The sequence below is a fragment of the Anarhichas minor genome, unplaced genomic scaffold (assembly GCF_050575085.1).
Source record: "Anarhichas minor isolate MPS153535 unplaced genomic scaffold, ASM5057508v1 ptg000017l, whole genome shotgun sequence".
Taxonomy (NCBI): Eukaryota; Metazoa; Chordata; class Actinopteri; order Perciformes; family Anarhichadidae; genus Anarhichas; species Anarhichas minor.
This window is the reverse complement of record NW_027466463.1, coordinates 12496499-12512878: the sequence shown is the minus strand read 5'-3', so window position 1 is coordinate 12512878 and position 16380 is coordinate 12496499. Positions and strand designations below refer to the sequence as shown.

Here is a 16380-nt window from a genome sequence, read left to right as displayed (position 1 = left end):
ACAAGTTTCACTTTTTGAATGGAATTAGTGAAATAAATCAACTTTTTGATGATATTCTAATTATATGACCAGCACCTGTATTATCAGAATCATTATAACCTTATTTGTTTAAAGTGTTTGCAAACCAAATGTTATCGCACTTTTGTTCATATAGCAGTACTTTTAAAATAAAAGTGCGCAATACACTACTTTTGAATTCATTATTGAACTTTGCGCATAACAATGCGATTAATCGCAGAAAAATCATGCGATTAAGCGCGATTACGAATTTTAATTGTTGCCCAGTACTAATATATATATATATATATATATATGTTTGGAAAATGCTAACAATATCAAGCAGGCAGTTTACAATTTATATCTTATTTAAAAATAAAATCAATTAGTTACCTGTTCACATGTGCTTCTTTAGCTCCTATGCCTCTCCTCCTCATGAGACTGCAGCACTGCAACAGGCTTTATACAGTAAAAGTTGGCACAGACCCATAAATCTGTTGCTTAACTGGTTGTATCAATAGAATCTGATTGTTTCCTCATAACAAGTGACCCAAACCTCCGCAAGGAAGTTGTTAGAAAGTTATTTAAGTGGCGATGTACTTGCTTCAAAGGAGTATTAATTAATGTTATATCTCAAATGATATTGGTAACCCTCGTAAAGAAATGCTCTACGCAGACCTTTACTGGCTGGTTCATGATCATAGAAAATGAGGATGATTGATTTGTTTGAGGGGTCTGCAGTGAGGGTGTCATAGTAGCCTTCTTAATGGATGAGAATAATAATTCTGCAATTATTTAAAGGATTTTCAATAAAAGACAATAAGCAAACAAACATTCTATTATATTTCGGCCGCCATCCATTTAAGCGTATCAGTTATTTTAAGTTCTTTTGAAAAAGGAGTGTAATGATTGTGAAGTTATTATAATCACTTATCAGTAGATTTATATATCTTCTATATGTTTAGTCCAGCATTCAGTTCCCTTTTTTGTTTATTTCTAGTTTAGTTAAAAGTAACCCAGTTAATTCATTAGAAATGTAAAGGGGACCATCATCTAAATTAAGAATACCAATATGTTAGTTCCATGGTCTAGAGAAGTTCAATCATTTCAATCATTATTTATGAACATGACTCTCTCAAAGGCAGAAACCAGCACTGTAAAATCTAATTAGTTAACCTTACTTAAAAAAAACATGCAAACCGATTGCCTTGAAAAAAGCAAGTAAAGTAAGGTACTCATTTCATTCAAGTATAAGTATACTTACACTCGAGTTTCAGTAACTAAAAAAAACGAGTGAAGAGTACTTGAAACTTTACTTAAGATGTACTCTTGACTTAGTAAAGCCTACTCAGAATTACTATTTCAAACAACTAAATAATTTCAAGTGAAATATACTTTGTGTGTATTCCAAGCAACACATTTATTTAAGTCAGGCTAACTTATGTGACATTTACTGCTACTTAATATTTCTCAGTTGTATTTACTTGAACACTAAAATCATTTACTTGGTAAAACCATGCAAACCGATTGCCTTGAAACAACCAAGTTCATGTTACTCGTCTAACTTAAGTATGTCAAACATCCTTTAAACAATAATGAAAAACAGGTTCCATTGTCTTCAAACAATCACATTTACACATAATAAATCAAGGCAGTGACACAGTTCAAAGTTCTAGTATATGATTTTTTTATTTTAACATTAGGATTTGGTTCAGATAAAAACATTTAGTAAAATGTACAATTTGATCATCAAATAGACATGTACTGGAGGTTCTATATTTCACAGAGGAACAACTTTTTCACAATAGCAATTTAAAACACCAAATGCTCAGCTATGTTACACTGCTTTGCCAACTCACTGCTATAGGAGTATTGTGAACAATGGAGTCTGCTGGACTGTCTTTTTTTCCCCCATCAGCCTACATATGCCAGCATCAAAATCAGTGATGGTACAGTTATCTGCCATCAATACTTGCCAGCTGTAGTATAAATTGGGCTTTATAAAAATAAATGCAATTATAATACTGAAAAAGAAAAATCCAACCCTGATCTTTAACCTAACATACAGTCCTGAAACAACAACGTTAATACTGTAATAGCTATAAAACGTTGTTGATAGACCAAACTTGGTAAAGAACCAACGGGCTGACAACTACAAAGTGGCTTCATTCAGTTAGCAGAAGAGTATGAAAGAGAAAGGACTCTGGCATTGGATCACACACTTTTTTAACATACACTGGCACACTGGCAGCCTCTGGACATGACTTGCTGATGAATCCATGGGCTAACTATTTGAAACGAGTGCCTTAATATAGTTAACGTAACAAAAAGCAACTGAATCTAATGCCAAACGTCAACACCTTTATACAGTAATTTACATTCTAACTATTTTTAAGAGTTTGCAGTTTTGGTGGGAGTTTGTCTTGTGCCAAGCATCACTCTTTGAATGAAGTTGAAAGTGTTTTTCACGGCTTTAGGGTATTCAGTCCAAGTGTAAAGAAAATGACAACCCAAACAAGAGGCAAAGTGCTTGAGGTAGGTTCAGGAGATCATCCATTACAATACCTTCCTCAACAATGATGGAAGTAGACACTGGGTCAAGGTGGAGTTGATTTGGAGAGAGGGACATCTTCACTGATGTTCGTCACCACCCCAACAGATACTTGTGCCCAGGCATCATCCCTGTCAGAATCCTGTGTAAGACCAAACGGAAACAACATTACAACAAGGACATATAAATTGTCACTGTGTCATATGTCCCGTCTACGCTGCCTTCCAGCCTTGCCCATAACGTTTTCCTTTCACACACCTGCATTTAGTAGTTGTATCCACATTAGTAGGCCTAAAACAGTTTTGACCAGTTTACAGATGTCCAGTAAAGAAGATGAAAGAAATTAAGTGTTGAAGTCTTCCTCGCACTAAATATTCTTTGCCATCCTCGTTAGATTGTATTAGCTAATGTATTCGAGGGAGAGATATGATCTACCTCTTGTGCATTATACACAACCGGAGATGGCAAGCAGGCTTAGCACCGTTGAGCTGAGCTGAGCAGTGCAACCCGGTGGCATGGACTGCGAACGGAGTTAGTTCAATATATGGCTGCTTCACCTTATGGGTGATGCTACCAGCCTAGCTCATGTGAAGCCAGGAAAATACACCTTTATCCATATGCATTAAAAAAAAAAAAAATTGTAACAAATTTTGGGGGGCATTTCTGCATTATTCGACAGTAACAGTAGAGAGACAGAAAAGGCAGGGATGAGAGAGGCGATGACATGCAGCGAAGGCCTCCATCCAAATCAACTTCCGGCCGCTGTGGTTGGGACTCAGCCTTGCTGTGATACGTCTTGAGGCATTATGTTTATCTCAGGATCACCTTGAGGGAATTTCTTCAAATTTGGAACAAAGGTCCACTTGGACTCAAGGTCGAAATTTGGTGGTCAAAGATCACAGGTCACCGTGACCTCACAAAACACGTTTCTGGCCATAACTCAATAATTCATATGCCAATTATGACTATTTCACACAAATGTCTAGGATAAGATGTAACTATGAGAACTTACAAAGCAGGTGTGGTAGAAGTGACTGGGGTCATCACCAAGTAGAACATGTGACAGCAATGTGCACCCTTGAGTACAAGGGTGCACATTGCTGTCACATCTGGTTTCAAGAAGTGGATAATTAACAAAAAAAGTTCAAAATTATGTAACATTCAAATCTGACCATACAAATATGTTTGTCAATGTGACAATGAAACAAGTGTCACCAGAATGTTTGTTTGACAGTACGGACTCACCCGTGAATCAATTTGCTGCACAAACTCAGCAGATGTCTCTCTAACACTTCCGTTCTTGGACTTGAAGATTGTGACAAAGTGCGGTGTTGTGTAGTGGTCCACAGCATCAACAAAGTCATTCTGCAGGTTTGTGGTGGCTCAAGTTAAACTCTGCAAACACCTAGAGCACACAGAAAAAAAACATAGAGTGACTAAATCGGCTTGGACCAATGTGGACATTTTTGAAAACCATTCTGCAAACAAAAACACCGTCACAACTGTTGACATCACTGCATTTTGCAAATTTAAATCAATAGCATACTGCTATTTAGTCACCAGGCTGAGTGACAGGACAAAGTATTGATTGGAAATTGATTTTGATTTAACTTTTGCTACAGCGAGCTAGTCTATTAATTCTAATAAAATTGTAGCATTAACGCTTTGTCAAAAACTGCTCTACCGCTGATTATAACTCCTTAAGCCTAAATATCCTCCAAATTATAGGCTACTGGCATCTCACCTTTAGTGAACCGGTATCCAGTGTTGACGAAGCAGCTCTTTAAGAGCCCCCAGGCAGTTACCGTGAGCACTTCTTCTGAAAAGGACAAAGAATATTTAAGTTAAAAGGAAGTTGTACTTATGTTGTTATTTAGAGACAAATCCCTTGATAAATGCATGCTTTACCGGCATCACAGGAATAAACATTTGATTTTGTTAAACTAATCTTTTTGACACAGGTCAAAGAAGCTAGCTAAGACCACCAATATCCCTGACAGACAAAAGAAATGACTGGGTCATAACGTATACAAGCCTCCTCGATATAATTGTGGAATTTCTTTGTTTTAAGTTACCATAAAATGGAGATCGAGATGATTTCTCCTTCATTATCAGTCACAGACAGCTTAATGTAGCTGACAGCTCGAGAGGGGGAAGGAAAGGTCGTTAATTTGCGCATTCAGTGAGGCTAAAGAGCGGTGTGCGCGCGCAGCTGCAGCTTTTAAGCACTTTCACTGGAATCGAATTAACGTTGAATGAAGCCGGTGGCTACTCGCGTCCATGTGAAAAACTATGGGTGTGTTGGAAAGACTGTTACAACGGCACTAGTCATTAAATACACAGACGTAGCATAGTCTAACCTAACTGTTGCGTTCACTCCCGTGATATTATCGTTTCCTTCAACCACGGTTTGCATGATATATAAAAACATGTCCGCTAACGTCATACACCCATCACGTGACGTAAAATAATATAACTCCACCGCTAACGAAACAAACAGTACTGTTAAATAGTCTTCTAGTTGTCTACCTAACGCGGCTGCAAACTGCACGTTTCAACAACACCGTGTTTAACGTCGCTCTCAAAGCACGGTTCATGCTGCATTCACTTATAACTCGGAATTTCCAAGTTGTAATGTCGTGCGACCTGCGACCAAAATACGTTGGCTGTGTCAACTCGAAGAAAACCGAACAATTAAAATGTACATCGGACTTTCCACTTTCGTTATGGAAAAATTAAAATGTTTTCAGGCGAACCTGGAGCAGTGGTGGGAACAGCTAACGTTAGTCTTTAGGCTACCGCTAAAACATGCCTGAACAAGTTTAGCTAAGCTAATGTGCAGTGACTGTTAGCTAAGTCAGCTAGCGTTGGCTAGTTAACAATTAAAATATGTTTGCAGGCGAACCTGGGGCAGTGGTGGGAAAAGCTAGTCTTTAGCCTACCGCCAAGACATGCCTGAATAAGTCTAGCTAATAGACGAAATGTGCAGTGAGTGTTAGCTAAGTCAGCTAGCGTCGGCTAGTTAACGATTAGCAAGCGTTAGCTCACGCTAGCTAACATTGGCAACAGTCAGAAACATAAACATTTTACACACAGTTACTGTTTGCTTGATGACTTACCTTAATATTCTTCAAAAGCCAAGTGGTTTGTCTTTCTTGCCTCAGCTACCGAGTCCGCCGATCCACCATCTTGAGCGCACACATGGACTGAATGTGGGCTTCTGCGCATGCTCAAACCTCAGCCGTTTTTTGTTACTTGAGTGTTTGAAGTTAGCTTAACTCCAAACAATAAAGTAAATAGTTTTTTTCCACCCGCAATTAACGCTGACTTAGTAAAATCTAGTAAGAAGTCATATTTTGGATGACAAAGTAAAGTTAACTAATTAAATGTAAGTCTGGACAACTATTACATTTTACAGTGAGGGAAGTAAATCTATAATTAGTATAAAGTCTGATGCTGCTCCATAGACAATGGATGGGAGGCTCAGGTCATAGGAATAACACGCAGGAATCTTTAAAATGTGTGTAGTTCCCCTTTTACAGTCACACCATTAACTACCTGTCAGTGAATCTGAATGTTTTAAGTAGGTGTGTAACTAACTGGAAAACCAATCCATACAAAGAAACAATGTGTAATATGTTGAGGTACTTAAAAGGCACTTCAACAATATGACAGTTTGAAATGTGCAAGATGAAGGAGTGTTGGCATGCAGCATAAAATCAACAAACACTCAACCACAGCGATTTCAAGACAATAAAGGCTATCATGGGTTAATCTAGTCGCATGATTTGTTCTTTATCTTACAGCTACTTAAACATTTCAAAAACAATTAATTAAGTAGAAGTTGATGTTTGAACAGATCGTTCGCCCGATTCTGCATCTGGACTTCCTATCCCCTGATCAATAAGCTATCCTAACCGTAGTCATTCATCACTCAGGACCTTCCATTGTAGTGTTTACCGTAAACAATGTTACAGTAAATGATGAAATGACAGATAAGGAAGCAGTCAGAGTTTTCATATACTGGAAGCAACGCAGCTATGTAGTGTGCCGTTTTTGGAAAACACTGTCCTGCATATTATGTTATGTATATATTCATATCATGTATTATGACAAATTCACGGTCTGAAAAAATCTTAGTTAAGCATTATGTGTTACTGCCTGAGGTTTGTGTTTCTGTGCCTTCCAGGTTTAACTTGAATTTGTATGTATTGCTACGTTCATGTTACATCTGAAAGGAGGTTGTGGTCTTGTAATTCATGTGTTTGCTTCGATGCAGCCACAGTATTTATATTTTTTTCTGACACTATTAATGTGCAAGCACAATTATGAACCAAATGGACATGATTTGTGTAGCGTCACATGTCAGTTCAGTCAGTGTGTAGAGATGTTGTTTGTATGTGCTTAAATTCTTGTGTGCAGTTGGTTGAATGTGCCCTGGTGTGTTGCACATACTGTGATAGCAAATGAACTGGCTTTTCAAGCTTCAAGATTTAATCTTTTATGCTTGGTGGCAAAGGCTGTTTGCACAGAAACGAAACCATTTCAGAGATCTATGAAACCCTTAAAGATACAGTATGCAGGGGTGTCTCTGTGGAGTCTTAAAAGTAAACAGAATAACCCAAATGATCCCTCAAAATCAAGAGGGGGTTGGGAGCATTTTGATTGCCTCTCAACGGCGTCCGTCCAGACGTCCAAGTGTGAGCACGATCGATACAGAGGATGACATTAGTGGTAAAACAACAGTTATTATAAGCAAGTAGAAGTTGATGCTTGAATGGATCGTTCGCCCGATTCTGCATCTGGACTTCCTATTTCCTGATCAATAAGCTATCCTAACCGTAGTCATTCCTCACTCAGGACCTTCCATTGTAGTGTTTATCGTAAACAATGTTACAGTAAATGATGAAATGACAGATAAGGAAGCAGTCACAGTTTTCATATATTGTTTTGCTGAATCATGTATGTGGGCTGTGTTCCAAGATTCAAAGCAGGGTGGTGTTCGTTTTTGCACAAACCAAAAAATAAGTATCAAGTTTTAATGACACACTTACAATGACTGAAAAACTCCATATATCCATCCCAATAACCGTCCCAAAATCCAAATGTTGTTTCTCTATTATCATCTATAGCTGTTAGTGACATAATGAAAACACCATTACAATGTCGAAGAAAAAGAAAAGATGAGCTCTGTAGTAGTCGTACACAAATATACACAAAATTCTCTTATTGTGTTCAAATTTAAAAGAGGAACAATTCGTCATCTTTAGCAGAAATAAGTAAAATTCCAAAACAGTTGAGAGGAGTAAGGAGCATGTTTGAACTTCACAAAAAGAAAACTAGAGGGAATGCAACAAAAGCTTTGTTTACACAGAAGTTAGTAATCAGCAAGTGCATTTTCATATCCCGACTAATATCCGGCATAGAGGGATGGAATATCTTTTATTATACTATATTCATCCCCGAAGGGAAAACTTGTCTCTGCATTTGACCCATCCCTGTATATAGGGAGCAGTGGTCTGCCCATGACAGGCACCCTGGGAGCAGTTAGGGGTTCAGTGTCTTGCTCAGGGACACTTCAATACAGGACACGTAGCAGCCAAGGATAGAACCGCCAACCTTGCAGTTACCGGACGACCCTCTCTACCCAGTGAGCCACGGTCGCCCAAAATATTTATTGCGAGAATTACTATAGTTATTTTTTTATCTATCTCATATGCTATACAATAATACAGACATTATGAAGAGATTTTAAAAAAAGACTTACCCTTATCCGGCCCGGAGGCCAGACGTCCAAGTGTGAGCATTACAATGTCACAGTAGGATGAGTCTCTCTGATCTCTCTGGTGAATGGGTTTGCAGTGCTGCAGAAGCAACGCAGCCATGTAGTGCCCCGTTTTTGGAAAACACTGTCCTGCATATTATGTTATGTATATATTCATATCATGTATTGTGACAAATTCTTAGTTAAGCCATTATGTCTTACTGCCTGAGGTTTGTGTCTGGCGTCTTATGTTTCTGCCTTCCAGGTTTAACTTGAATTTGTATGTATTGCTATGTGCATTTTGACATCTGAAAGGAGGTTGTGGTCTTGTAATTCATGTGTTTGCTTCGATGCAGCCACAGTGTTTTTTTCTGACACTGTTAATGTGCAAGCACAATTATGAATTACATGGACATGATTTGTGTAGCGTCACATGTCAGTTCAGTCAGTGTGTAGAGATGTTGTTTGTATGTGGTTAAATTCTTGTGCGCAGTTGGTTGAATGTGCCCTGGCGTGTTGCACATACTGTGACAGCAAATTAACTGGCTTTTCAAGCTTCAAGATGTAATCTTTTATGCTTGGTGGCAAAGAAGGCTGTTTGCACAGAAACGAAACCATTTCACAGATCTATGAAACCCTTAAAGATACAGTATGCAGGGGTGTCTCTGTGGAGTCCTAAAAGTTAACAGAATAACCCAAATGATCCCTCAAAATCAAGAGGGGGTTGGGAGCATTTGGATTGCCTCTCAACGGCTCTCAACATGGCAAAGGCATACCAGTTGATCACAGCTAACGGTGCAACATTGTGCTAACAATGGCGAAAAAGCTGACGCTGTTTACCCGAGGCTACACTACCACAACGCCGCTGTCGGTCGGGACGGCGTTGTCAGCTGTAACCTCCATATGAGAGCAGTGCAGTGTGGCAGCCATGAGCTAACCAGAAGAGCACGCTCACATGCATCGACATGCAGTAAGAACATGTGCGGCCGACCCGGCTACATCAACAAAGCCGAGCAACTCCGATAACAACACACTGCTGAGGTTGACATTATTCCACAATATCTTTACATAGCAAATTGTTGTTAACAATACAGCTTTTGAAATATCAACCTGCTGGCTTGGCTTGAAATTTAACTGTTGGCCCACAAGTAGAAAATATGTCAAAGAGATGGATAAGGGAACTAGCAATGTATTGCTATTTCCATCAACTACAAATATGCTGCTTTGCTCCCTAAGTGGTGGTATTGATATTGTCTCAATAAATAATAAAGTATGTACAGTGTCAATGCTCAAACCTCATCTTTCTTTTGCATTCTGTAACATGAAGAGAGGCAAGAGAGGCTTAATTTGAATCTGGATTGAATTCATACACACAAGCTTCATTCAGTCTGCATTGAAAACATTGAAGGTCATGGACTGTACCCTGAGAGCTTTTCCACACAGCTGGTAGTCATTGTTAAATAGGAACACCAGTCGTCCCATTGCAGGAGTCCTCTTTGAGATGGAGGGCACTAGGACAGAGACATGCCGCCTGACCTACTGTGAAGAAGGAGTCCAGCAGAAATCCTCATCTTGAACCATCATGACAATAATATTAAACTAGTGGTGATTAAAGGAACAGTAGGTGGATTTTATTACGACTAGGAGCTTCTCTTTAAGTACTTGCTTTTTACTTTTTACGAGGGCCTACTGAGTTTCGGAACGCATCCCTACCTTCAGACAATGTCAAAACGCAAGAAAAAAAAGCTCTTGCTGTAACACGGCGGTACAACATGGTGGACTATGTTGGAGAGGACCCGATCCCTATGTAGATATGAATTGCTTTTTCTAAGCTAACAAAAACACAACAATTCTTAGTTTCAGGTGACTACTTACTAATGAAGACATAGTTATGAATATTATATTCCATTTATGCCAATTAATCCCCCTAAATGTTACACACTGTTTATATTATTTATGAATTATCATGATGAATCAATCTATCATGTCTGCTAACAATTACACTTATAATCATACAGTGTTAGTATTCATCGCTATGAACCAATGACTGTGGCTTGATTGTGTGACTTACAAAAATGTGAACCAAAGAAAAATCTAGGTTCATCTGGAGTTCAATTTACCAAAGCTCTGGGGATCCACCATGCCTGCAACAAAAATGAAGCAATGATGCACATATAAACAGATACAACTAGAAACTTCACCAACACCAAAGAATTTAAGTCAAGCTTATATTTCCAAAATAAATATAGCACAAGGTAACATATGCGAAAATTAAATTATATTTGATTGAAACTACTTAGTCCTCATCCCCAAAAGCAGCTGAGGCAACATGATGTGACATGCCAATTCAGATCTGCTTACTGGGAGAAATCTGGAAAGTGAAAAGTGAAAGAAGTGGATTAGATTAGAAAAAATTAGATTAGAAAACTTTATTAATCCCCAGTGGGGAAACTCATCTGCCACCAAAAAAAAATTGACTCATACAGACAACAATAGACACAGTCCACAGAGCACAACAGACAAAAAACACATTACAAAGAATAAATAACACCAGAAAATGCCATATGAAACATGATCGACATCAGAAAGATGCTAAATCTAAAAACCACATCTAAAGGTGTTAATAAATCTAACTGCTGCTGGAACGAAAGACCTTCTGAGTCGTTCAGTAGAACACTGAGGCATCCTGAGTCTCTCACTAAATGAGCTTCTGAGTCCATTAAAAACAGTGTAATGGATGGCCTTCAAAAGAAACAATCGTTTTTAACTTGGCCCTTGTTCTCTTTTCTACAATGACCTCTAGTGAGTCCGGGGTAAGGCTAATCACTGAGCCAGCCTCTCTGATGATCTTATTGATCCTGTTTGTATCATCCGCAGTGATGCCCCCCCCCCCCCCCCCCCCCAGCAGAGCACAGCATAGAAGAGGACACTGGCTAAGATCCCCTGGTAAAAAGCATGAAGAAGCTTTCTGCTGATATCAAAGGATCTTAGTTTCTTTCCTCAAGAAGAGAAGTCTTGACTAAGCCTTTTTAATTACAGTATCAGTGTTCTTTTTCCAGTTTAATTAACTGTCCAATTGCACGATAATGTGGGTAAATATAGCATGGGTGTGGTGCTGTGACAGCAAAGAAAAAGAAACCAAAAGAAACCGCAAAGGTCTGTGGTGAGAGGAGATCTGCCAACAAATTACTGGTGCACAATGGATTGGGCACACCACGCCTAGGTGTGTCTAATGCCACTGATTACGCTCCAATTAATTAAATTACCTGGTGATGCTGTCCTTTTCATTCACCCATTTGGGACTGCACTGCTAGAACGATGCGTCATACAGTGTTAGCTCTTACTTCCTCCTCAACACTAACCATGCCACGTTGTCTATTCAAAACAATGAAGATTATCAAATTGTGCTCAGGACAAAATACTGAAATGTACTGAAATAAGTTTCCAGACACTTGTTCCAAAAGGCAATTTATCAACATTTTTTTATACCAATATTGTGATTAAGCCACAAACTAACATCTGTTGTCAAAGCAATGGCCTGATTTCCTTTGGTGTGACCTGTCCAATGATTTCCTGTTCGCTCTCAGGACTAGAACCTGCAGAACAGGGAACCCTTGTTGAATGTGGCGGACAATGTTCCACACTTTATATTCACCTTTTCTCTGTTGAAGTATTGCATTATGTGTTTTGTAATTGCTGCATGCTAAGTTAGGAGTATATGCTTTACAGATTAACAGATAAACAGAATCTCTAAATACACTAGAGCAGTGGAGGGTATTCTTTTGGTGACCTCATGATTTAATTTCTCCTTTTCACTATGTTTTGTCGCTAATTGTGACCTCTAGTGCACAGTGTCTGTATTTGCTGATGTTTGTTTTTCAGAGACTTTATTGTTATTTAGTGGCAAATCAGATACTGATACAAAAACGGAGCTCCCAAAAAATTACTCACAGTACTTGCATGTCAGAAATTGCTCAATACTACAGATTTACCAATCCCACTTTCCCCAAATCCAAAATTCACATCAACTAAAAGAGTGTTCTTTGCAGGATCTGAAGGCTACGGTGAGCCTGCTCCTCGTGCCCCAACAACGAGATGTCCAAATCAGTGTTATGTCAAAAGGGTTTCTAGGTTTCAGGTGCTCTCAAGAGAAAATAGTGGATTTTATGCCTTCTCAAATTATTTATTAGAATAAAAGCCTTTTGGGAACACTTTATAATGGCACACACTTTATAATGGTTGTCGTGTATATTGGCTGTGTATTTGTTTTTATTCGCCGTGCTGCACTTTCAAAGGAATGTTAATTCACAACCAAGTTCCTGGTTGTTACCCTAAATGCTTCACGTCTTACTCCTTCTGGCATGACACCTTTTACCTGGTTGAACTAGTTAAGTGAGGTAAAGGTTGTTTCCATGTTAATGCAATAACAAACATACACATAGAATAGAAATAGCTTTTCTACTGTGATTTCTAGTTGTAAATATTAAATCTAGCTCCTTTCTTCCTCTGGGTTTTGATACATTTCCATCTGTTTGTTCTGAAAACATTAAACCAACTTCCTTCCCACTACCACATATTTGTATTGAATTCATTGTTTATATGTTTCATTTAGTTTTAAAAAAGTGTATCTTTTTGCATAAATGAGCACAGAATAGACTACAGTGACAACAAGAGGACTTTTTTATGATCTAAACTACCTGGTATATAATAATAATAAAGATTAAATACCATCAAAATGAAACACATTAGAAGTCAAGTAAAACAAATGGATGACATTGATTCAAGGCTGGTATATACCATTGTTGAAATAAGATACTAAATAAGACTGTTACCAAGTTTATTGTTTGATATCATATTGACATCTTTTGACTAACTAAACTTGATCTAAATGATTGTATAAAGACAAAACACTTTCTGTGTGGTTTGAGTGTCTTTGTTTCAGTTTCTGCTCTGTGTGCCACATGTTTATACATTAGGTTTATGATGTACTAAAAATGAAATGGTAATCATTAACTTTATTTGTTTGAGCATCTAGTGTGTAGGGTTTCGTGACAGTTTATGGCGCTCAGGAACACAGTAAGAGGGTTAATTTAAATGCTTGTTGCTCAATGATGCATGAATTTAGGTTTGTTTGGTAACAGCCGCTTTCTTAAATCCTTCCTGAATAGGACATTTGATAACCTTTTAATCTCCTTCCTTACCGTATCTCTGACCCTGGAAACTGAATCTGAGAGAAACAAAACCTGCAACATGACCTGAGCCACGAGCAAAGGCAGAGGCGGGACATCTTCCAGGTGCAAGATAGTCCAAGAATCTGAGAGCTCCAAAAATCTACAGCATGTGAATGAATTAAATTACCTCTACTGGACTCATATTTCATCTATCTTCAACTTTAACACAAATGAGGAGTTTGAATATTTGAGGTTGCGAGGAAACTAGGCACGTGTCGCCTTTCCTTTATTCAAGTAACAAATATGTAACTGGCAGGAAATCATGTAGCTTCAGAGATCTAATCTGTGCCATCGGTCACGTCTTCTTGGTGGTTGAGTGCCACAATTAGAAATACTTTGCATCCATGTACCTGCACACACCCTGCAAAGAATGTTTTAACCTCTTAAGCCCTAGCCCTATTTTTAGAGATTTGAGTGACTGCTGGTGGCTTAACCTGGCAAATAAACCTGGCAGCCTCAGTGAGCACCATTTCCTTTGACCCTTTGACTTTTGTGTGATATACTATGACATACTATACAATTACTTTTTATGTCTTTTCGTGACATACATCTTTATAACTTTTTTGAAATATATACGTTGACATTTTAATGATTTCTTTTTACATGAATATATCATCATACATTGATGTTTTTATGACTTTTTTGTGACTGTACTGTAAAATGCCATAGTATAGTATGTCATAACTCAGTGTTACCAAGTTTTCAGGGGATTTATTCATGATGTAGTGTCATGGGATCTAATTTGGCTCCTCTATTTCAGCTCAGACTGCAGTTTGCTATCTGACCATGGGGTGGCAGTATCACATTATCTTGGATGAGTTTGCCTTGTGAATCAAAATAAAATTCTCATTTAAAAAAGTGTCAATTGAATTATTTCATCACCCAAAACATAATGCAAGACATTTTTCAGTGACAAAGAGAGGGGAGGGAGGACATCAGGCAGGACATCAGGGTGATACTGTTAACACTGCATATCCTTAAATAAAAGGGTCTGTGTGGGTGGGTGGGTGAGAGGGGGGGGGGGCATTCACAGCAAAACTGAGTGTTAAAAACCTCGAGTTCTGACCAAGCCTCCCAGACTGCGTGCTGTGAGTGGACCGTGCAGCTCTCAGAAGGTTTACTGTGTCTCTATCAGCTGTTCCACATGGAATTTCAAAACATAACTCAGCCTGAATAAAGTTCAGGTGAAAGTGGATGGATCTTAAGACAGGAATTTCTGCACTATGGAGATGTTTGCCAGGCAGTGCTTTGTTTGGATACTTCTGGAAGGAGCCTTTTGTTTGGTAAGTAAAAGAACTAGACTGGAGAAACATTGAGCAAGATGGTGGAAAGTACTCAAGTGTAGTTGTGAGCCATCTATGCATTTTAAGTCTTGTTTTATTTTTCTGCTACATTTTACATCTAAATAATAATTTGTATGCCACCATATATTTCTGTAAAGTGGGTATTTTGCAGTTTACATGCCAACATACCCAATAAGCTGTTTAAATATGATGCATTTTAATCTAAATTTGTTTAGTTAGATCATCAACCAGATTTAAAATGTAATAACATTGAACAGATATTCACTGAATCCCTGACCATTCTTATTCATTTATTTCCACTTCTAAATGTCTAAATGTCTCTCCTAAATTGTCTGTATAGTTGGTTCTTGGGCAACATCATGCCAACTTCACCATCAGCAAGAGGGCATCGACTGAACTCAACAGAGACCAAGACCCTCCTTCACAGAAAGACTGGGCGCGTCAAACTAGGAGTTTGATTCAGAGCACCAAGCTACCCATCAGTCCTCTAATTCCTCTTTCAAAGCAGGGACTTCTGGAAATACTTGGAGGAAACTCCCAGTCACACACCAACCCGTCCTCAAAGATAAAGCTTCGTCCCATCATGAAAGTCCAAGCAACGTCTAAATTCTCCAGAACGTTCAGCTGGGGCGACTTTTACTCAAACATCAAAACCGTCAAACTGAATTTGCTGATAATGGGCAAGATTGTGGATCACGGGACCGGCTCTCTTGGAGTCTACTTCCGCCACAACTCCACAGGTGTGGGCAACGTGTCCGTGAGCCTCGTCCCACCGATGAAAGAGGTGGAGTTTGATCTGGAGCGTCAAAGCGTGGTCAACCCCAAAGACTCGAAGACGTTCATGTGTAGCACTAGAAGCCTATCTTCTGGCCACATCTTCTGGCCACCAGTGGCAGTACTGAGCGCTCTGCAGCTGAGCAGCACGGCAGTTGCTCAGTGATGAAGCAGTCCTGTTCCAGTTTTCCTCATACAGATGATGATCGCAATCCCATATCACCATCATGTCCAACTTGGATTTTATGCATCCATGTAAAGAGATGAAAGTGACAATAACACCAAGAGACACTTGTTAACCCTCAGGGCATTCCCTCCTCTTAGGTATGGGCCGTGACCTCGTGAGCTGAGTTTAACCAGGAGGGTCATCATGTCTGTCTGGCACACAAAACAACAGATACTCTGCAATCCAGGCCTGCCCGTCTCAATCCCATTCTCTTCTTATCTTTCCAGATTTGTTCAGAGGCAGCGCGGAGTGTCAGGTTCAGCTACAGTATCAGCTGTCAGGGATTGGAGTCAGATCAAAGTGGGATATTGAAAAGAGTGAGATCCACACCCAGACTCCTAACCGTACAAAGAAGCCAAGGAGCAAACCCCCCTCCCCCGGGAGTTGTAATGGGAGCGGGCGATTACTCCTGTGTACCACAGTCATTTGTGCCAACCTGAGGGAGCCACAGTGGACGACTGCATGCAGCCAACGATGAGGCCTTGCATTGCAGAGGCCAAAACTAGGTGATCCCTAATCACGCCATATAGTGG

General features: G+C 39.1%; 1 protein-coding gene across 1 annotated transcript; it reads left to right on the top strand.

The window, feature by feature from the left end:
• The first annotated feature begins 14766 nt into the window (after window positions 1–14766).
• Window positions 14767–15787, top strand: LOC142951289 (neurexophilin-1-like). The gene is made up of 2 exons (XM_076092785.1): window positions 14767–14826; window positions 15188–15787. Exons 1-2 carry the CDS (start codon window positions 14767–14769, stop codon window positions 15785–15787), a joined length of 660 nt encoding a protein of 219 aa, XP_075948900.1.
• The last annotated feature ends 593 nt before the right edge of the window (window positions 15788–16380 follow it).

What these genes read in the sequence shown, in the direction of transcription:
- LOC142951289 (XM_076092785.1), top strand. Translation starts at nt 14,767, where the DNA reads ATGGAGATGTTTGCCAGGCAGTGCTTTGTTTGGATACTTCTGGAAGGA. An exon ending in TGGAAGGAGCCTTTTGTTTG is followed by an intron (nt 14,827 to 15,187) that starts GTAAGTAAAAGA and finishes TTGTCTGTATAG; the next exon opens with TTGGTTCTTGGGCAACATCA.